The sequence below is a fragment of the Mastigoproctus giganteus genome, chromosome 9 (genome assembly GCF_048544385.1).
Source record: "Mastigoproctus giganteus isolate SK-2022 chromosome 9, ASM4854438v1, whole genome shotgun sequence".
Classification (NCBI taxonomy): Eukaryota; Metazoa; Arthropoda; class Arachnida; order Uropygi; family Thelyphonidae; genus Mastigoproctus; species Mastigoproctus giganteus.
In genome coordinates this window covers 197,120,872-197,144,419 of record NC_143583.1, presented here as the reverse complement: position 1 = coordinate 197,144,419, position 23,548 = coordinate 197,120,872, and the positions used below count along the sequence as shown (strand labels likewise).

General features: G+C 36.9%; 1 protein-coding gene across 1 annotated transcript in view; it reads right to left on the bottom strand.

Moving 5' to 3' along the window:
* The window catches only part of LOC150081006 (venom factor-like), a 785,003-nt gene that overhangs the window by 109,185 nt on the left and 652,270 nt on the right, over nucleotides 1-23,548 (bottom strand). The window contains exon 34 of the mRNA XM_090382066.1: nucleotides 13,188-13,266. Within this exon, the coding sequence (XP_090238192.1) occupies nucleotides 13,188-13,266 (79 nt within the window). The remainder of the gene's footprint in view (nucleotides 1-13,187; nucleotides 13,267-23,548) is intronic.

Here is a 23,548-nt window from a genome sequence, read left to right as displayed (position 1 = left end):
GCTGCTGGTAGACAGATGATGGAGTCTCAGACTTTACCCATTTCTTAAGGGAAAAGTCGCACGATGGGGGTATGAGCATGCCAGGGTGGAAGAGTTTCTTTTGGTGTTTGTGCAACCTTGTCTACCATGATGTTAAACTCTTTAAGTAGCTCTTGGACACAAATACCAAAAGGTCGGTTGGCAGTCTGACGGATATTGTACAAGTTTTCCCAACGTGGCTCAAAAACGGATGTCCATGTAGGGTGGTCTGGCAGGGATTTCAACTTTAAAGCATAGTTTAAAGATAACTGCTTATGTCGAAGGGATAACGGTGGTTCGTTTGCTTCAACATATAAGCTCTGGACAGGAGATGTTCGAAATGCTCCAGTAGTGATACGGATAGCCTGATGGTGGGCAGGGTCCAGCCATCGAAGGACACTGTCTCTTGCTGAGGAGTATAATTGGGCCCCGTAGTCTAATTTGGATCATACAAGTGCACGATAAATACGTAGTAGGGTGCACCTGTCTGGTCCACAACATGTAGAGGAGAGAGAGCAAAGAATATTTAATCCTTTCGCGCACTTTGTACGACGTTGACGAATATGTTCTAGAAAGGTCAACTTTTCATCAAACACAAGCCCCAAGAATTTTGTGTCTGACATTACTGGAATAGCATTTTGTCCGAGCCTTAATTCAGGTTCAGGATGAAGATTACACTTACGACAAAAGTGTACGCAAATGGTCTTCTCTGGCGAGAACCTGAAAGCATTAGCAAGTATCAAGAATTAAGGTGATCAATGGCTTTTTGCAGTTGTCTTTCAATAACCCTCATGTTGCATGACTGACAAAATAAGCTAAAGTCATCAAAATAGAGGGCACTGTTTACAGTTGGAGGAAGCTGTTCTGTGATAGAATTTACTTTGATGACAAAAAGCGTGACACTTAATACTGATCCTTGTGGTACTCCCTCCTCTTGGCAGAAGGGACGAGAGAGTGAGGATCCCACACGAACTTGGAAAGATCGATTGAATAAAAAGTTTTTAATAAAAATCGGGAGATTCCCTCTAAGACCAAGGCTATGCAAATCTTTTAAGATGCCAAATCTCCAAGTTGTGTCATATGCCTTCTCCATGTCAAAGAATAAAGACACCAAATGTTCACGTTTTAGGAAAGCATCCTGGATAGATGTTTCCAGTCTAATAAGATGGTCCAGAGTGGACCAGTTCCTTCGGAAGCTGCACTGCATGTTGGAGAGAAGGTCATTTGATTCTAAATACCATATTATACGAAATTAACCATTCTCTCCAGGATTTTGCCCAGACAGCTAGTCAGAGCAATAGGGCGATAATTAGTAGTGACTTTTGGATCCTTTCCTGGCTTAGCAAAGGTAAGAATGATTGCCTTGTGCCAGGAATCCGGAAACTGCCCTTCAATAAAGATTCTGTTATATAGAAGGAGCAGATGATCCATAGATTTTGGTTAAAGATGCTTAATCATTTCATAATGGATGCCATCTGATCCAACAGCTCTTTTCAGTTCCTGTATAGTGAATGACCCGTTGTAGGGATAAACTCTCTTAGACTTAAAATTAAGTGCCTGTTTTTCGATTTCATATTTCAGGACCAGGAAATCTGGGAAATACGAAGATGTTGCAGAGATGTTAGAGAATGTTTCCCCAAGAGAATTGGCTATTGCAGTTGGATCTGAAATAGTGCATCCATTATAATCTAGGATTGAAGAATTGTGGGATGTATATTTTCCCTTCATTTTCCGGATTTTATCCCAGACCAACTTAGTACTAGTGGGCTGAGTAACTGATGAAGTAAAATGGATCTACGATTCCTTTTGACTCCGATGGCAGATGTAGCGTGCTTTTGCTCGTGCGCATTTAAAGGCTATAAGGTTGGTCTTGGTAGGATATTGGCCTTTACTGCTGCTGTGCATCGTGAATTCCACTATGATTTGGGAAATGGTGGAAACCGGGCAGATGTTTTTGGGATAGCATTCGCAGCTGCTTGGATGATATTTTCTGTGATGTATGTTACTGCATCATTGATAGGCTCCTGACTGACAGTACTGAGGTCAAAATTTGCCTGATGTTGGAAGGCAGTCCAGTCAGTCTGATCAGTCTTCCACCGTGGTAACCTAAAAGGAAGACACAGTCTCACACTGTGTAACTAGGTTATCACAGGGAAGTGATCACTTCCGTATGGATTCTCCTCCATTTCCCCCAAGTGAGTGAAGGGAATAAAGAAGGGGAGCAGATAGAGAGATCAATGGCAGAAAACGTACAGGTAGGCATGTGGAAGAATGTGTTTGTTCCAGTATTTAGAAGGGGAAGGTCATTGTCATTTAGCATATGCTCTATGACTCGTCCGCTTCCATTGACGTTAGCACTACCCCACAGGGTGTTATGTCCATTAAAATCCCCGAGAAGTAAGAAAGGGGGAGGCAACTGCATTACAAGATCATCAAGGTCTTCCAGGGAGATGTCAGTCCCAGGTGGCAAATAAATAGAGCACACGGTTAATAAAAATCCCACTGTAAGGCAAATTGCAACAACCTCTATGCTGGTTGTAACTAGCAAGGGCTGAACTGGGGTCTGGTTGCCCACAAGGATAGCCACTCCTCCATGAGCAGGACCATTCGCAATTCTATCCTTACGAAAAATTGTGATGTTATGCATGGTGGGATCATCATTTGCCTTTAGATAAGTCTCCTGCAAGCAAAAGCAAACTGGCTCGTGCTTTTGCAGGAGGGCCTTGATGTCATCAGTATTTCGCCGGAATTCATGACAATTCCATTGTAGGAACTTAGCCATTATTTTGGCTTGGTGGGTCCATCAGGCGGCTTCTGAGGTGCTGAGGGCTTACTTTTGTCAGTCTTGGATTTATCTTTTTTGGGGAAGAATGGACGCTGTCCCGTGTCCATTTCTTCCTCCGCAAAGAGTTCCAAGACTGATTCACTGGTACCTCCTTATTCTCTACATCCATTGTTTCTGGTATCATGGGTGATTCTTCTGAACTTTTTGGCTTTTCTTTACCACTTGGTTTTGGTAGTGGTGGAGCACTAGGAGGTACGGATATAGGAGTGGCAGCTGATTGTGTTTTTTTGGTGGGCTTTTGTGAACTCAATAAATAGCATGCAATTGGAGTGAATGACTCTCTTGGTGGTATAGTTATCTCAGTTTGTGTACCAATAGTGTACTTAGCAGAAACCTTCTGGGCATACGAAGGTTTCCCGCTATTTATTCGTTGGATACGTTTTATGGCCTCTGGGTAGGAGATATTCAGCTCTGTTTTCAGTTTTTGGATTTCTTTTTCATCCTTCCACCGCCGGCATGCTCTAGAGTAGGAGGGGTGCTCTCCTTGGCAATTGACACAGATTGGTTTTAGAGCTGAACATTCCTTGCTCTCGTGGTCTTTAACACCACAGAGCACAGGCAGGGTTACCACGACAGGACATTTGTGAGTGGCCGTATTTTTGGCATCTAAAACACCGCAGTGGGTTTGGAATATAAATCCGCACTGGACAGTTTAGATAGCCTGCCTTGATGGAACTTGGAGGCCGTGGGGTATTAAACGTGAGGATACGAACTCGGGTAGGGATGAGATTCTCATCCTTCCATATCGATATTCTCTTGAGAGCTGTCACTCCTTGGTCTTTTAATTCAGAGCAGATCTCTTCTTCAGAAACATGAAGAAGGTCCCACTCTGATATAACACCTCGTGAAGAATTCAGAGTTTTGTGGAGGGTTACAGTGATAGGTATTCCCCCTATGGATGTAGAGTTCAAGATTTTTACAGCTTGTTTTGTGCTGGAAGCTTCAACCAAAAGGTTCCCAGAACGCAGTCGTTTGATGGATTTTGGTGAACCTGCCAACCCTTCTAATCCTTTCTGGATAAAGAAGGGTGACATCTGAATGGAGAATGAGGAAAAGCGGTGTCAGTGATGGTGGTGGTGGTGGTGGTGGTGTATCCTCAGTGCTGGCTCATTTTGCAGAAGTGTTTTCTGCATCATCATCTCGATTAGATAGGGGCCTTGTTGGGGCCCCAGAAGAATTTGAATTTATAATACTCATAGGAGTAAAATAAAAATTTCCGATGCCCTAAGTATCTCACCCACCACGGAGCCCTACGAGGGGACATCAACTCGTGAACTAGCAGGTACTGCGTACACGAATGGGACACCAAGTTAGCTTAGGAACACCATACCCACGTTTCCAATAAGCCTTGATCCCGTCCCAGGACCAAAGGGAGGGAGACTTATTGGAACGCAGTTGACCCTAGCAGTAAGAACCACCCACCGACTGATTCTAGTCAGGCCAGTCTGGGACCACCCATCTTGTCGAAGCAGGGGCTAAAGTGGTGTATTAAGGCTGGGTCCCTCAACCACCAGGATCCCCCTTTCCAAATTCCATGGGTTGCAGCGTACAGCTGCACATGCTGGATTCCAAAGATGTAACCCTGGAACCAAGGTATGGGCGTTAGATCCCAGTGATGCTAATCTGGAAGCCCAGTAGCATCACTGGGAGGTCCCCTCACCACGTACAGGTGCCCACGTCGAGGGGCTCAGTATCAACAATGATCTCAAAATATGGAAATGTACTACCCACGAGAAAAGACACGGAGATGTTCTAACTCAACTACAGCCACACCCAACAAATGCAACTGCATTTGTTTAATGCCACTGATCCACCACAATACACAAAATGCAACACCTAGCTTACTTATACTTGCAGCTCACTTAGAATATATTTATGGACTGTCCATGCACAATAAAAACCAACACACTATATTTGTTTGTGTGTTTCATGACAATTGCCTCTTTAAGTATTGCTCACCTGATAGCTTATATGCCACATGTGGCCAAAATTTTTACTTTCCTCAAATGGATACAACTCTGTCCAGCATAAACTTCAATGTCAGCTGTTAATGATAAAACTGCGCACTTATCTTTATGATGATTAAGTGTAGTATAGGCTTATTGATTTTGTACTGTAAAGCCCATAAACAACAAAGCTCCCTGGCACTCTGCTTTACTGTGAAAATATTATTCACAATAAAGATTATAAAGATCTTGGTATTATGGTTAATGTTGAAATTCAGTATCAACTTGGCAAATATGGTATTTTGAATAGTTCCCGCATAGGTTCATCAGGAACAGGTCGTGCCTGATCAGTCTAGTAATTACTATGTTGTAGGAATTAAACAATTGGATGCAGGTAACAATTTTGACATTATATACTTAGACTTTAATAAAGCTTTTGAGCTTCAGTATTCCTTATGGAAGGTTGGAATATAAATTGGAAGAAACTGGAGTTCCTAGTAAGAGCCTAAGCTGGATTACATGCCGGCTAAAAAACAGAAGACCAAGGGTTGTCATAAATGGTCTATCTTCAGAGTGGACCAGTGTAACAAGTGAGTCCCCCAGGGTTTATTGTTAGGTTCTCTCCTATTTCTAATTTTTGTAAATGATAATGACAACATACAAATGATTAACAACATTCTCTGTAAAAGCTTGCTGAAAGTAGGAAAGGTGGTTCAAATTTCAGGCAGGCCACGATTTTTCAAGAGACTTTAATCAGTTGCATATGTGGACTGAAAAATTGGCAACTCAATTTAATGATTCTAAACATAAGGTTATGCATTTGAAGAACAAAATCCTGATGTAAAGTATAAGCTAAGTGGAGGAGAGCAAAAGTGATTCAAGATGAAAAAGAATTAGGTGCTATAATTCAATTTTACATGAAATTTTAATGATTATAGCAATGAGCATAGGAAGGCACATACTGCCTTGACAATTATTTATAGAACCTTTGCTAGCAGTTAGGATGTCATTATCCCTCTGTATAAGACAGTGGTTTTCAACCGGGATGCCGCAGCACCTTAGGGTGCTGCAACAACATTCCAGGGGTGCCACGTAATTTGGGTTAAATTACTTCAACTTAGTATTATTTTTTAAATTTATATGTTTATTTCATTATAAAAAGGTGTACACTATCTTTTTAATTTTGTGGTAATCTATAATTTATGTTTACTTAGTACCTCTATATATTTCTTAATATTACATATATATATATACAGAGAGAGAATGGGATCAAACAAGCAGAAAATTGAGTAGGGGTGCCCCAAAATAAAATGACTTAGGAGCCGTTATTAAAAAAAGGTTGAAAACTACTGGTATAAGACAATGGTTAGATTGCATTTGGAATATTGTATTAAAATCTGGAGACTGAACCTGAAAATAAAAACAACTTTTGGAGGGGGGGTTCAAAAAAGAGCAAGCAGATTAGTGATGAATATAAATCAATTAGCATATCTAAAACAGTTTATATGGCATAGTCAAACTGAGTTTGATAGTTAGACATATAATTTAGATATATAAAGTGTGAGGGGATTGAGTAAAATGAATGCGGAAGGTCTGTTTTTCTTTTGAGGGAAAACAGATCATCCTCATTCATTTGAACAGATCAAGATGATCTTACATTACTTCTTTAACCGCTGACTTCATTATTTTCCCTCAAACAGAAGATACTTAAACTGCAGCCATTATCAATCCACTGCAGGATGGACGTCTCAACAATTCATGTTGAGGAAAATAGACCATAATCTGACACACTGGTCCAGTCCAGGTCAGCAGATTGACCATATTTAGCATCGGGGTTCAAGCATCAGGGGCTTGAATCCCGGTGCTAAATATGGTATAAATATATATACTTTTAGCGTGTGCACCCCTGCTCCTGACCACTCAGCTATAGAGGCCATCTCACTTTGCCCTTCAAGTTCCCTTTGTATAGGAGAGACAATTAAGCATCTCCAATATCTAGAGACTTCCCTCCCCAAATTCAAGGATGCTCGTCTAATTAGGGCCAAGGATTTTCTGACCTCTTTTGTTGCTTCTTTTAGTATAAATGGATAGATTCCATCAGGTCCCAGTGCTTATTTACTTTTAGCTTCAATAATTTCTCTATCCATTTCTTCTCAATTATCATAAAATAATATAACTCCCAGTTATAACTTGGTTTTCCCATCACTAAAATCTTCTTCAGAATGAATGTAGATGCAAAATATTTATTCAGTTTGTCAACAACCTCAATAGGATCATCAATAGTTATGCCAATCAATCATATCTAGTGGGCCAATTCTGATATCCAACAATTTCCATATTTGATAACTTAACTCGTACATCAAATCTGCCAAAAATTATTTACAATACTCCTAGTATTATCATAAAAGCAAGTATGTGTGAACCAGTTTTTGTTCTCAGTAACCTTAACAGAGCTCATATATGTTTCTTGGTCATATGAGGACCCCATGTCATTATAATTCCTAAACTTGCTTATCAAGTGGACCAATCTAATTCATACCTATCCTTCTAAATTTTATATAAGTAAAGAGGTCTTTTCTGTTTTTCTTTGCATCCTTGCCAAAGATTTCCATTATCTGCCTTTGCCTGCCTAACCTCCTTTATGACTTGATTACAGACTAGCTTATAACTACCATAGTCTTCTGTGTCATGTCTCATTAGTTCATCTGACATCCATTTGGGCCTAAATCTTGAACAGTATTTCTTAGTTGGTATGAAAAGCCTAGTAGCGTCCATGATTAATTTCTTGAATCAATTTCTTGAATTTGCTGTTGGTAACATCATCAGTTGGTCCCACTGAATAGAATTTAAAATTGTCTGAGACCACTGCAGTCACCTTTTAAAAAAAGCAAAAAAGCTTCCCTTTACCCCTGATGGTAGCTACATTTTTAAGTAAATCCCACATCAGTACACTGTGATCACTGTTACCTAGTGGTTCCTTTATCTGCAGATTTTTAATGCATGAATAATCACTGCTGATAATCAGATAAAGAGTATTACTTACTCTGGGTAGATGCTGCTGTAGAAAACAATCACCAGTAAATCGACAAAAAAAGGGCTCACATCTGGTGAATATGGGCTTGCCACACTCAGGGTCCTGAGATGGATATCATCATTCTTCTCTTTCTTGATGATTCCCTTCTACTTCTGACTCTTGTTTTTTTCTCTTTCTCTCTCTCTCTCTCTCTCTCTCTCTCTCTCTCTCTCTCTCTCTCTCTCTCTCTCTCTTTCTATCTCTTTGGGTAATTCAGAATTTTTTTTTTTTTTTTTTTGGCTGGTGCAGCATAAGCCTCAAGCTTCCTTGCACCATATAGCTAATAATAATAATAAGTCTTGCTGGTGTGGGAGCGACCAATCCACAAGTTCCAGTTAATATCTGGAAGTTAAAATCCCCCATTATAAGACATTCTGATTTACTTGCCTACTGTTTTTCTCTGAATAGTTTTTCGTTGTACTCATCAGAGTCATTAGGCCTATAACACAGTCCTACTCTATTTATTGCTTTCCCAGTGCTTATTTCATACCAAACTGACTCAAAATTTCACTGTGCACTGATTCAACTGTATACACTGCCTTAGATTTTGTGTTTCTTTACTAACAGCATAACCACTCCTCCCTTCCTATTCTATCTATCTTTTCTGTACACATTGTACTCCCCAAATTCCAATTCTGCATTCTTTATAAATGTATGACACCATGTCCCTAATATTCCAACAATATCCGCCTTTGATGCCTCAAATAGCACTTCAAATTCATCAAATTTATTTACTGTACTCCTAGCATTGGTGTACATGCAAGTATACATGCACCTGTCCTTACTCTTAGCAAATTGCTTTCCAGGCTGTTGCTCATTCCAATAGAAGTTGTGCAAGAAACACTTCCACCTCTGCCTGCGGCTATTGTTAATCTATTAATCTGCAAATCCTCCCAAGCTGAGCACCTCCATAGCCAGGTGGGAAGGAGCAGCAGTGCGTAGCACACGCTTCTTGATTAGACCGGGGTTCGAGCCTGTCACCACCAAATATGGAGGATGCGGAAAGGTCAGGGAATGACCACCGCATATCCCGGAGCAATATGGCGCCTTAGTTGCTAATGCTCCTAAAAACCAAATAACAAACAACCTCCCAAGCTAGCAGTTTTCCAACCCACCTAACATTGGCTCGACAACATCGGGAAATATTCTTGCACCCTTTCTATTTAAGTGTATCCTATCCCTGTAGAAGCAGTCTCTCCTGTTAATAAGCACAGAACAAGCTGAGAAAAATTCTACCTCATGAGCCTCGCACAATCTCCCCAGGGCCAAATTGATTGACAAGGCGTTCATCATATACTCCCTTCTATTATGTTTGCGCAGAATTGTAGACAATTTCGAATTTAACCCTAATTCGTGAATTTTTTTCAACATTGACCTGTACTCGTTAAATAAGTCTTCAGATCTCCTACACTTAATGTTATTAGTTCCAACGTATATAACAATATCACCTTTCATGCCCTTAAAAGATAACTGCTTTATAATACATCAACTTTTGCCCGTGGGAGACATACCTGGTCCTAATCCACCTATCCTTTTTATACAATATATTTCCCAATTCCCTGACAATCGAGTCACAGACAATAACTAGATTCTGTGAGACCAGCGCATTCTGCCCTACACATTGCCACTGTGTTGCCTGATGCACAAGAGTGAGCTCTGGCATTGAGTAGGGCAGCTGAGAGCTTGATGGGCCCCTCCTCACTTTAATTCCTCCAAGGCACCTCCGTAGCCAGGTGGGCAGAAGCAGCAGCGCATAGCACATGCTTCTTGATTAGACCGGGGTTCAAGCCCGTGATCCACCAAATACGGAGGATGCAGAAAGGTCAGGGAATGACCACCGCATATGTCCGGAGCAATATGGCCTTAGCTGCTAATGCTCCTAAAACACCAAATAACAACAATAACAACTTTAATTCCTTCGAGGGCACCTACCCTACACCTCAAACTCTAAAAACTCCATCAGAATGATGAGTTAATGCTTAACTTCGTGACACTCTCTGCACCTAGTACATACAAACACATCCTCCTTGGCTAGATCGTGTCCTGTTCCAGATAGGCCTGCAAACATTTCATATTTTGCACTTTTTTTTGAATGTTATACATTGGAGAATCGTCCCCTTTGGTTCTCTCAAAAGCCACAGCTTGTTGCTTTGCCGCTCTAGTCTGGGGCATGATTTCTGTTTTAAATAAATTTAATTTACAATGAATATTGATAAGATTAATAAATTTAATTAATGACTATACTATACTTAAGCTAACAGATTCCTAATGCATTGCTACACATTAGGCTATCTAGTTTTATGTTATACCTTATTCTATCAAGTTTGAGATGTACGTTATGCTATTCTGTATCGATCTAATATATTACAACAATGGTGGCAAGTTTTAAATGGCACAAGGTTTTACGGATACTATGTAGTAACCTACAAGAGTATGGGCTTGGCACACCCAGGGTCCTGAGCTGGATATCATCATTCTTCTCTTTCTTGGCAATTCCTTTTTACTTCTCTCTCTCTCTCTCTCTCTCTCAGGGTAACTCGGAAATTTTTTTTTTGGCTGGTGCAGCATAAGCCTCAGGCTTCCTTGCACCATATGGCTAATAATAATAATAATAATAATAATAATAAAATCTCTATCTAAATTCAAAATAAACTAAGGAGTGTGACTAGGACTATAAAGCTACTTCTATAAAATAAATTAATATGACAATTAAGTCAATAAAAATGGCAAAAATTTATCAAAAATATCCATTTGCTGGAGCTGAAAAATCTTCTCCCACACATGGTTAACCTCATTCCCAGGTAAATCCAGTAGAAAACATGCCCTGGTCCTATTCCTCCTATCATTTTTTCACAATATATTTCTATTACAAAAGAGTCACCAATGATAGCTATTCATGTGGGACCAGCATCTTCAGATTTTGGAAACTGCACTGTACTACCGGATACATAAGTATAGGCTCTAGAATTGTATTAGGTATGTGTCAAAGTTCATCATTTTAATTCCTTCAAGGGCAACAACCCTGTTCTTCAAGCTGTTATAACTGCCCATCAGAATGCTAAATTTTCTTAATATCCTCATGCTTTCTGCATCTAAAATACACAAAGGCATCCACTTTGGTTGTATTATGTCCTGCTACAGATGGCACTGCAAATATGCAGCAATTAGTGAAACTTTAAAACCGTAATTTGCAGAAGAGCTACTCTCAGCAGTTCTTTCACAAGCCAAAGCACTGCCACTACTTTGGACACTTTGCTTGCTGCTCTACTCTGAGGCAGGCATGACCTTAGTTTAAATTTATTTTTAATATACTATGATAAACTAAGAAATGTAAGTACAGTCATTTCTGCTATAACGGGGTACATTTGTTCCTAAAGATCTCCACATTATGGTATTTTGTGCATTAAAAACAACAGGGCATATTGGAAAAATCAGGATAAGGGCAGAGCACTAAAAAAAAAATGTTCAGTCTGGTAAGAAAAACACTAAAAAAAGTTAGAAACCCAATAAAATTGCTAACACTGGTTTAAACATCTTGAATTTCTAATAAATAAATATTACAGTAAATACAGCACTTTCCGTTGACAAGATATGAAGTTTGATTGATATTTCTGTTCACTGACATTTTCTATTTTTTTGGATTGTAAAATTTAAAAAAAGTAATAAAGATAAGCAATCGATAATGACGAACGTGGGACGCACAAATTGCACAAGTGAGACAAGTTTACATAGCTTAAAAAATAGGAATGAAGAGAAGATTCTGAAAATTTATTTATATTTTTTTTTGATTGAAGATTTCAGTGAAGTACAAACACATTTCACCATAATAATGTAAAAACCCACAAAATTCCAGCTATCGGTATTATCACAAATGCAGTAAGATTGAGTTTACTACCCATTTATAATATGATTGCATTTAACTGAAAAGCCCATAAACTGGGAACTGCAAATTATTTTTGTTTTATGGTAGTGACCTCCAGAAATGTGCTCCTCTTCTCACACTATCACGCCTCACAAAATTTCTGTTCGAACAGAAGAATGTGAGCTCCTAAAAACATGAGTCGGCCTACAATATCACGTGTCATCTTGTAAATTACAGTGAATGACAACAGTGTGTCTCCGAACAATACAACTAAAGTGGGAAATATAGCTCTCACACATTTGACGTTTGACATTTTTTAAGCTTTGTAAACTTGTATGTATTTCTACGCAGCTCGTTATGTCCAGCTTGATGCTGGGTATTGCTCACCTAGTTTTACTCACAGACGAAATTGTGCATGAGCCAATGTGAAAATTGCATTACACTCACATTGTTCCCTAATATATCAGGTGCATTGGAGCAAATTTGCGTTGCGAAAATGCATGTTATAGCAGAAATGAATGTACAATAATAACATTCCTACTATTCTGGGTTGTGTGACATCACATAACAATGCTTTAAAATTATAGTATATATTATGTTATACCATGACATTATAAAATCCTGTTGATATTGTTGAAAATTTATAGTTAAGAATATTAAATAGTATTTATGTTGCTCTTATATTGATGCAATGTGCATAATAGCTGCAAAATTTTACAATTATTTTTTTTTATTGAAAATTAAAAAAAAAATAATGGATACATGATGATACATCTATGAGGTGATGAATTTGCTTATTTCCTTACCATTAACTTTATTTCTAAAGAAATAAAAAGTACTGCTGAAATCAAAAGTAAAATAAGAAAAGCAGATAATGAACATAAAAATGAAAAAGTGGTCATGTCTTTTGCCCTTGAAACAGTCCCTAATGCCCACTCATTCTGCAAAAAAAAAATGACAACTGAACTGAATTTTTGTATTAATATATAAACATTGAAGTGAAACATTACAAACAAAAATAATATATTAACAAGGGAGGGATAATTAATATATTATAGCTACTGTACTGTATTTCAGAATGTGTATTTTTCAAATTTTTTATGCAGTATTTATTTTTTATACTTTTATTTTTATTTAATTTTTATTATACTTTTATTTATTTTTATTATATTTTTATTTATTTATTTTACTTTTTGCAGTAGATATTTTGCTCTTTTATGTATTTATTATAGGATTTTTAGTGTTGATATTTATTCAAAATAAAACAGAAATGATTAATTATACAAGTCGGAGAAGTGAAATAGAATTTATTTTAATATATAATGGTTCTTCTAAAATAATTTTTGGTGTATTCATCGAAAAAAAAATTTATACAGTGAAATGAATTAAAGTTCATTATAATGGCAATTTACTACATACTTATTAACCAAAATGAAGACTTACTTGACACAAATAGAGACTTCTAGCACTAACTTGCTATGCTCCATTCTTTGTTCTTGATTATTGGGATTATTATCAGCCCCTGAGAAAAAAAGAAAAACAGGAAGGGCCTGGTATAATAAAAAATTACTGATTTTCGTTCACTGAAAACTACCAAAAAAATGGTTATTTTTTCTCTATATGTTAGAGTTTTGAAAAAATGGCATTAAACTATTGCAAACAATGCACAAATTGACATATATCACAAACTGTACAGATTTGCTAATAATGAAAGAAGTATTGTAGATGTTTTAATTGTTGATTTAATTAATTTGGGTGGAATATTTGAAAACCAAACCCAGGACCTGTGATTGCCAGTTTTTGGATAATAAATTCAAACAAACAAGAACTGAAAAATTATGTGTAAGAATGTAAGCATGTATAGAAATAAAACAACATTTTTTTTTTCCTCTTTTGACATTATTGCATTCTGCATTACACATTTATGGAGAGTATATATTCTACAAGATGATTTTGGTATAGCAATTTCAGTCACATTATTTGCACTGTGGCATAAGTCACTGCAGTGTCTATTGGAAGAGACTGAATAACAATTTCATTGAATAATATTTCATTTCATTTTAATTTTCTTTTGACACTGACTCCAACTGACATTCTTAAATCTCCATGTGATCCTTGTTTCAGTTTGTGGGAATTTATCTGTTAATACAGCACAGACTACTGGATAATGTTCAGTAGGTCATCCAGTAAGGTTCAATCTATGGGAAGGTACAAACCAAATTTGGAGAGCTGACTTCAAGGTGTATATAAATGTGGGCTCCAGTATTTAAGAGTGTTGAATTCTGTATAAATAAATTTTCTGTTAACTGGCCTCTCTCTCGTCTATTTGTAGTGAGTGCCATAATAAATAATACACATTAAGGTCTCTTAGAATATAAAAATCTGGAGGGAGCTGATGAAATAAATCATAAATTTCATTAAAAAACAAAGGATAGGTATGATTTGGCAAAAGAAATAAAAATAACTGTTACCATGATAGCAAACATAACATGAATTGCAGCAACTTCCAATGAAGTTTGGACTGGGAGAAATTTGGAGGCAGGGAATTCCAGAGTTAATGAGGATTGCCACTCCTCTATGTGTGGACACTATATATATAATGGAAGTTGTAATGTATAATGTTTTATAGATAGTAAAATGTTGAGAAAAAGATTTGTTTCTTATAGACAAAGGCTTATTGAATTATATTATTCAAGGGATAACTAACATCATCAAAGTTACTAAGAAAATCTCAGCAATTCCAATTGGGATTTAGATTTTTTGAGTGCTTCTTGTTTCTAATATGTAGCTGGTTTGTGCCTATACATTTTTCTCTTTTCTTTATTTTGGAAATATTGGCCTGGAAAAGTCTGTGCCATCTTCTGCATGAATTTCTGGTACTGCATTATCTTGGGATGTCTGATCATCTGTATCTCTTTGTAGGAGAGTGTCATTATTTTTATTTTATTGGTATACCCAACACTTTTTACTCTATTTGAGGTGATAAACCAGTGTTCATGAGTATTCAGATTGGCACAACCTTTGGCATAAATTATGGTCTTTGTCTGATTATGTGGAGGGGTCAGTTGACTCTACAAGAGTAGAGTTTGTGCCCAAATCAGCTATAGACATATCTGGTGGAATAGAATATAAATATACATACAGAAGCATAAGTACAGATATTGGTAGATGGCATTTTTTTTTTTTTTTTTTTTTTTTTTGCTACCTGATTGTTTTGTTGTTGTTTTGTTGTTGTTGTTATGGAGGTTTGATAGCACATAAGCTACTTTGGCTATAATGCACCTATTCATTTATTATATAAAGAAATGGGAAAGTTTCATAAATTCGGAATTGATTAAAAAGTCCAATTTGCTTTAAGAAGTTGATAAATTTGGAAATATCTGCATTGTCTCCAATGAGATTCTCTAAAGTTATTGGTTTCCCAAGATTAAACAGTGATACCAGGGTTGAAGTTCTGTCTTGTTTATAGTAAGGGCAGTCAATGAGAATGTGTTTAATACTCAGATTTATATTACAAAGTGGACACTGTGGCTGGTCATTCCCTATGAGTAAATTAAGGTGGGTCAGATAAGTATGACCTATTCTTGCTCTTGAAAGGACTACTTCTCATCTTGATGTGCGGACACTGGAACACCAAAATTTCGGATAATGTTTAAATTGAAAGAGTTTATTATTAGTTTGAGAATGCCATATTGCTGTCCATTCTGACAGGCATGCAGCCTAAATGGTTAATGAGATGCATAGTCTGATGGTGGAACAAGGATATTAGTTAAGGTAGTTGGATTTTTTGCATCTTTATCAGCCAGTTCATTGCCCAAAATGCCAGAATGAGTTGGAATCCAGCAGAAGGTGACCAATTGATGGCATTCTTCAATTTGTAGTAATATGCTTCTTATTTCGTCTAGAACAGGGTGAAATTTATCTGAGGAGTTACATAAAGCCATGATTGAGCTGAGGGAATCAGTGTAAATTTTATAGTACAGTCAGAAGAGACAGAGATTTTGTAAAGCTAGTTTAATTGCATATAATTCAGCTGTGAAAATAGTGAATTCAGATGGAAGGGATACTGAAATAATGGTATGGAAACACTGAAGCTGCTCCAACGTTTGAATTAGATTTAGAGCCATCTGTATAAATTAGAGAAAAATCAATATATCTTTGAGTGTGTGCTTCATGAAGTTGTTTGATATTTGTAAAATGTTCTTTCCCCATTGAGAAAGGTAAGTGTCACAGGTCGGTATAGGAGGCGGAACCCATGGTGGTTGAATACAAGTTTTTACCTGTTGTATGGAATGGACGGAAACATTCCCAAACTTGCAGCCGTTTTCAAGAAGGCAAAGACCACTTTAGGTGGTAGAAAATGAAAACGACCTGGGAGTAATTGTGCAGTCAGATATGAAGTTTTCTGAGCAATGCAGACAGCCTACCAGGGCAGGTAATGGGGTTTTGTCAATGATGTATAGGAATGTTGCTAGCAGGGAAAAGGAGGTGATTGTCCCTTTGTATAAGGCAATGGTCAGGCCACACCTTGAGTACTGCGTACAGGTCTTGAGGCCTCATTTTAGGAAGGATATAGATTTGCTTGAGCATGTACAGAGAAGGGCAACAAGATTGGTGAGGGAAATGAAGGGATCCTCTTACAAAGAGAGGCTTAAGTTCTGCAAATTGCAGTGGCTGAAGACTAGGCACCTGCGCAGTGATCTGATTGAGGTGTATAAGGCCTTGAATGGGTTGAGCATGCTCAATTCTGATGGGATCCTTCCACTTGTTCATATTACAAGGGGGCATAAATTCAAATTAAGAAAAGACAGATGTAGAATAGATGTGCAGAAATTTGCCTTTAGCTAGCGGGTGGTTATTTGCTGGAACAAACTTCCATCTGTTGTTGTGGAAGTTGATAGGTTAAATAAATTTAGGGAGGAACTGGACAGGCATTTGGAGGGAATGGTGTGATTTTTTTTTGGCTGATGCTGCATAAGTTCATATACTTGCTTTCTTGCATCACATGCCACTACTACTACTACTACTACTACTACTACTACCAGCTGGCTTTACTATGCTAGGTTTATTTCTGAAAAAGTTTTCTAATGGTGGATCGAACAGATATGACTGAATCAGATGTGTGGCACAACTTTGTATCTTGACAGCATGCTTCAATAACAGTGTTTTCCTACGTAAAGTTAGTGGGGCTCGTGGGCATCTATGTAGAAACTATATGCCGGTAATGTTCTGAAAGCACAAAGTGCAAGCCTCAAAGCACTGTGTTGAATTGGATCAAGCCAGCGCAATGCACTCAATCTGGCTGAATCATAGATGGGAGCTCCATAATCAAGACGGGATCTGATTAATGCCTGATATAGCCGAAGCAGAGATGTACGATCTGCGCCCCATGTTTGGGAGGATAAAGCTTTGAGTATATTTAACTTTTTTAGACAAGAAGTATGTACATTTTTAAAATGGTCTATAAAATTGAACTTGTTGTCAAGGGTTAATCCTAGAAATCTGATGCTATTAGTGACTGGGATGGGGACATTATAAATTTGCTACCTGAATCCTTTTTTCTCTTTCCATTATTTTGAATAGGATGGGAAACTTTCCTCTATAATTTTGGCATTTCTGTTATGCAGCAGAGCAGTCTGTTTGTTTGTTATTTGGTTTTTAGGAGCATCAGCAACTAAGGCCATATTGCTCCGGGGATATGCGGTGGTCGTTCCCTGACCTTTCAGCATCCTCCATATTTGGTGGTCATGGGCTCGAACCCCGGTCTAATCAATACTTGTTACCCAGGAGCAGTCTGTAGGGGGTATGTTCCTTAGAGAGGTGCATACAGCAATCCTCTATGGACCATTTGCAAGCAATCAATTTCTATCACTCGATTTAGATTAGATGGTCTTGCAATTTAAGTAGCCTGTTTTGGTGTACTCAAAGTCAGAATGAAAGTAATCCATCTTATTTAGCCACTAGTCTTTTTATTTGCACTACATTTTGCTCTAAATTTAACTTTATGTTTTATTTCTTCCTGAGTAACAAGTAGTGAATCCATTCATCTATTACATCCCTGGATTACATTCAATGTGGCACAAGGTGTGATTTGGATGTTGATTCTAGAAAAAGTCAAAACTTTTGATAGCTTTCTACACGGTGATGTTCCAACATTTTGATAATAGGCTGCCTGATTGTAGTTGGCAGGCCATCCAAGGAGGACCGGTGACATTCTCTAAACATTTCTAAAGAAGGGTGATAACATGCTTAAAGATTTGTCAGTTAAGAAATGTAGGATAAGGAATCACAGTGACACCTATGTTATGGTCTGTCCCCCCTCCTTTTTTTTGCATTAGCTAGCTTATGGTATCTGGAAATGAGAACTTTCCAGAGTTCTGATAACACCACAAGAAGTCAGGAGCAGTGCCACCTAATGATCAAGTTGCTAGGAGTTAGTGTATTAGTGGTTAGTCTTGTAAATAAACAAAGAAATAAAAAAAAGATGGTATCATTCCTTCTAAGTCTTTAATTACTTTTAGGCTATTAGATTTGTTTGTAAAGTCTCTTTCCCCTAGACATCATTCATATGCTAGGAGAGTAAAATCAATCAACCATCAATATTTATGTACAAATTATTAGATAACATTATATATCTGATAATATATATATATAAAGTACAGAATGCAACAGTGATGTACTGGGTACTCGGCATACCCAACTAAATTTTCAGTACTTGAAAATTACCTGGACCCAGCACTGAGTTTCACTACCCAGGACTGGATACTAGGCTCCTCGCATGAAAAATAATACCTATCAATAAAAAAAATAATATAGTAGAAAATATTTTAATTTTACTTTTTGTAAAATGAAAAAAAAAAAAAAAAAAAAAACATATTCAAAGCATGATATCTTAATTTTTTTAAATAAAAAAAAACTCATATTACTGTTAACAACAGTTGAATTAAAAAAAACATTTTACATACCATTTTACATTTTACCAATAGATTATTATTTAAATCATACAAAAATAAATATGAAATTTTTCTAATTTTATTTATTTATTTTTAAATTCAATAATTAAAGTTCAATAATGTAGAAACAATTTTTCTACATTTCTAGGAAGAAGTTTATTCCTCCACTCTTCGCATATGATTCCCACTTTACTAAATATCCTTTCACTGGGTATGCTGCTTGGTGGTGATGACAAGTAACACCTAGCCAATTTTGATAGTTCAGGATAGATAGTTGTATTTTTGTCCATCAAATTAAAGGATTTTCCTTATGAGGGATCTTAGGTCATTTAATATAATTTTAAAACTGCATCTCTTCTTTGGAATAAGATTTGTTACCATCATTACAAAACTCACAATTTTTACTTCCATTTGTAAATGAAATTTCATCTAAACAAGAAAACACATCTTGAATCTTATTGTCATTCTTTTTCCTTTTCTCTTTGCTCATTGTCATTTTTTTGTTCATTTTCAAATATTGGAGACAAACTTTTCATTTTTTATATAATCCAATTTTTAGCAATATCATGTATATCGAGTTTTATAAATCCAAGTTTGTAACATAGATCCAATACAATAGCAATCACATACAATTTATTTGATTTCACATTTTGAAATCTATCTTGTAAAGATTTGAGCAATTTCTTTTTCATAGTTACAGTGCATTCATCATTTTGTTGTCTGAAAAGGAAACACTCTAGTGCTGCTAAATTTGGAATCACCACTGAAATACAAGCTTCCTTTGAAATGGCCTCGGCTCTGATATTGAAAAATTGTTCCAATAAGATAACTACATTTTCAACCAACTTAAAAAATTGACAACATTTAAATTGGGTACATTGTGATTTGATGAATATAATATGATGGCTTGCTTTTGCTCAAAAATTCTCTTCAACATATGATATGTCAAATTTGATCTCATTACTACATCTTGCATTAATTTGTGTCACAGAAGTGAAAGATTGATTAGTATCTCTTTCAGCTTTCATGTACAGTTCTTTCAGACAAGTTATTTGTGAGTGATTAAAATGCATGATTAATACTGCGATTAATGTGAGTGATTAATATGAGTGATTGATATTGCAGCACCTAGATATTAGATCTGAAGTCGATTTTTGGGAAAATATACAATCGTGAAGTACCACTTGTAGCATACTGATAAAGCAAAGCTCATTTCTCATGCCTAATATTTGCTCCACTTATCACATTACATCCATTGTCCCAAAGCAATATATGTATACTGTTTTCAACATTTAAGTTCCAGAGTTGTAACATTTCTTTTAATGCATTTACCAATGGCAATACCTGTGTGGCTTACAGGAAATAGAGAGCATTCAAAACAATGCACATATTAAAAAATTTTTTGGTAATCTAATTTCCACTAACGCTTAAAAAACTTTCATTAATTTCTGTACAGGTCTGTATGTCGGTTGTCAAAAAAATAAAGTTCATATACAATTTTTCATTATCAGTTAAATTCAGCATTTTTGAACATTTATTGTAAATACTTGGAACAATATTATCTGAAAAATATTTTCTTGATGGTATTTTGTACAGAGGTTCCAATAATTTTAAAATATTAATAAAGACATCATTCTTAACTATGCTAAAAGGCTGGTTGTCCCAAGCCAGTATTTCCTAATTTTGTAGTGAATATCACTTGCCTTAGGATTATTAATGACTGAACCTTAAAATAACCGAACTTTATCTATACTGTACACTGCACTAATGTCTGCTGTTTAAGTGAATGTGAAGGTCCCAAACTTGAGTCATTTAATTGTGTCATAATCTTAGTCTCTATATCATTAGTATTGATTTGACTGCACTCATCCAGATGTTTGAAATGCAATTGTTTCTTTAATGTTGATGTTCCATAGCGTTTTGCATATTTTCCACCTTGTGATAATTGGAACCACACAATGTGCACACTCCTTTCTTCTCGTTGTCAGTTCATATATCAAAAAATCTCCAAACTGAACTCGTCAGTAGGAGTAAAAAAATGAATATAATAACTGACTTTACATGACTTAGATTAGATGCAACCTGACCTTATAAAACTGAATGTAGTTTGGTAAAATAGCCAGGGAGTTCCTCAGTTACACATCGAAAAACAATCAACACTAGCATGCTGTGCAGAGAATTTGTGCATTGCCAATAATATTTAAAAATAACTAAATGCAATGAGGCATAATACGTTAAGAGTAAGAGTTTAATATCTATATATCGGTGTAGATACACCATAGACAACTCTTAAGAAACTATGATGGTAGTGTGGGAGGCATCATTTTCTCTGTATCTCATACTGTGCTCTTCCTTCACAATGAGTTGCCATGATATTGCACTACCTCAAATAAGTAATGCTTCACTAATAGAGAAGCCTATTGTTACTTATTCTCAGTGAGTACCACCACCAAGACGGCACCGTTTCAAAGCTATTGGCCTATCATCAGTGGGTGGGCAGGTACCCTGGTATTGCAGACATGACAACAAAGTTGTGAAGATAATCACACAATATGACAGATGCCAAAAGGTTTATATCATAATATTTAAAAATAACTAAATGCAACAAGACATAATACGTTAAGAGTAAGAGTTTAATATCTATATAATATCGGTGTAGATACACCATAGGTAACCCTTAAGAAACTACAATGGTAGTGTGGGAGGCATCATTTGCTCTATATGTCATATTGTGCTCATCCTTCACAATGAGTGGCCATAGAATTGCACTACCTCGAATAAGTAATGCTTCACTAATAGAGAAGACAGAAAGTGGTAGTCAATGGTGGCAAATGAAGTTTAACATTGACAAATGTAAAGTACTACATATGGGAAACAGCAACCCCAGAGCAACGTATCAACTCTGTGGTACTACACTGACAGTGGTAGAGAATGAAAAGGACCTGGGGGTAATTGTGCAGGCAGAAATGAAGTTCTCTGAGCAGTGCAGATGGGTTGCAAGAGTAGCTCATCATATCTTGTCAATGATATACAGGAATTTTTCTAGCAGGGGTAAGGAGGTGATTATTCCCTTGTATAAGGCAATGGTCAGGCCACACCTTGAGTACTGTATACAGGTCTGGAGGCCTCATTTCAAGAAGGATGTAGAGCTGCTGGAACAAGTACAGAGAAGGGCAACAAGATTAGTGAATGGAACAAAGGGTTGCTCTTACGAAGAAAGGCTTAAGTTTTGCAAATTACAGTGTCTGTAGACTAGACACCGGCGAGGTGATCTGATAGAGGTGCATAAAGCCTTGAATGGTTTGAGCATGCTCAATGCCAATGGGATTCTTCCTCTTGCTCAGAATAATCACCTGGGAGGGCATAAATTCAGATTGAGGAAAGACAAATGTAGGATAGATGTGCGGAAATTTGCCTTTAGCCAGTAGGTAGTTGGTTGGTGTAACAGACTTTCATCCCTTGTTGGGGAAGTTGATAGCCTAAATAAATTTAAGGCTCAGCGGACAGGTATTTCAAACGAATGGAGGGGTGAAGTGGAAGTGGGGTTTTTTTTTGGCTGATGCTGCATAAGCTTGCTTTCTCACATCATATGCCTCTACTAATACTAATGCTAAAGACTATTGTTACTTATTCTCAGTGAGTACCACCACCCAAGTGGCACCGTTTCAAAGATATTGGCCTATCATTTTTATTTATTTTTAAATATTATCATATAAACCATTTAGCATCTCTCATATTCTGTGATTATCTTCACAACTGGGTTGTCATGTCTGCAATACCAGGGTACCTGCCCACCCACCGATGATAGGCCAATAGCTTTGAAACGGTACTGTCTGGGTGGTGGTACTCACTGAGAATAAGTAACGATGGTCTTCTCTATTAGTAAAGCGTTACTTATTTCAGGTAGTGCAATACCATGTCAACTCGTTGCAAAGGAAGAGCACAATATGAGATACAGAGCAAATGATGCCTTCCACACTACCGTCGTAGTTTCTTAAGAGTAATCTATGGTGTATCTACACCAATATTATATAGATACTGCGAATAATATAAATGTCTTTCTACATACAATTGGGAACATATCCAGTATACTCTCACTGATCTATCAGCCACGTCCTTCAAGAAACACAAAGCACACCCATCTTCACTGTGTTGCTTTCTTCTCTTTGAATCTATTTTCTTTGGTTCACACCTTTCACTCCGTATAATGTATATGTTTCCTTTCTACTTCTTTCTCTCCACCATACCTGGCATCTCCATAGCCAGGTGAGCAGGAGCAGCAGTGCGTAGCATACGCTTCTTTAGATCGGGGTTCGAGCCCGTGACCACCAAATATGGAGGATGCAGAAAGGTCAGGGAATGACCACCGCATATCCCCGGAGCAATATGGCCTAATGCTCCTAAAAACCAAATAACAAACATCCACCATACCATGTACATTGTTACTGTTCAAATATCATGAGTCGAAATAAAGATACTGAAGTGAACAGTTATGTGAAAAGTTTTCACTATATATAATTAAACATAGTATTAATGTTTTTACAGAAAATTTCCATAACATAAATAGTTATTTACTGAGTACTGGGCAATTACCCAGTAACATCCAGTACCCAGCATTTTTTAGGACCTGGTACATCTCTAAAAAAAATCAACAAAACTAAAATAATCACAATAGGCCATGACTCAATATTTTACAATAAGTGCTTCTAAACAGATGGAAAAAAAAAAAAAATTATGTACCAAGTACATAATGAGTTGCTGCTGCTCTACTCTGAGACTGATAATGTCACAGCGGCAGCCATTAAAAACATGTTTACTGCAGGAACTCATTATGAAACTAGTACGGTAAAA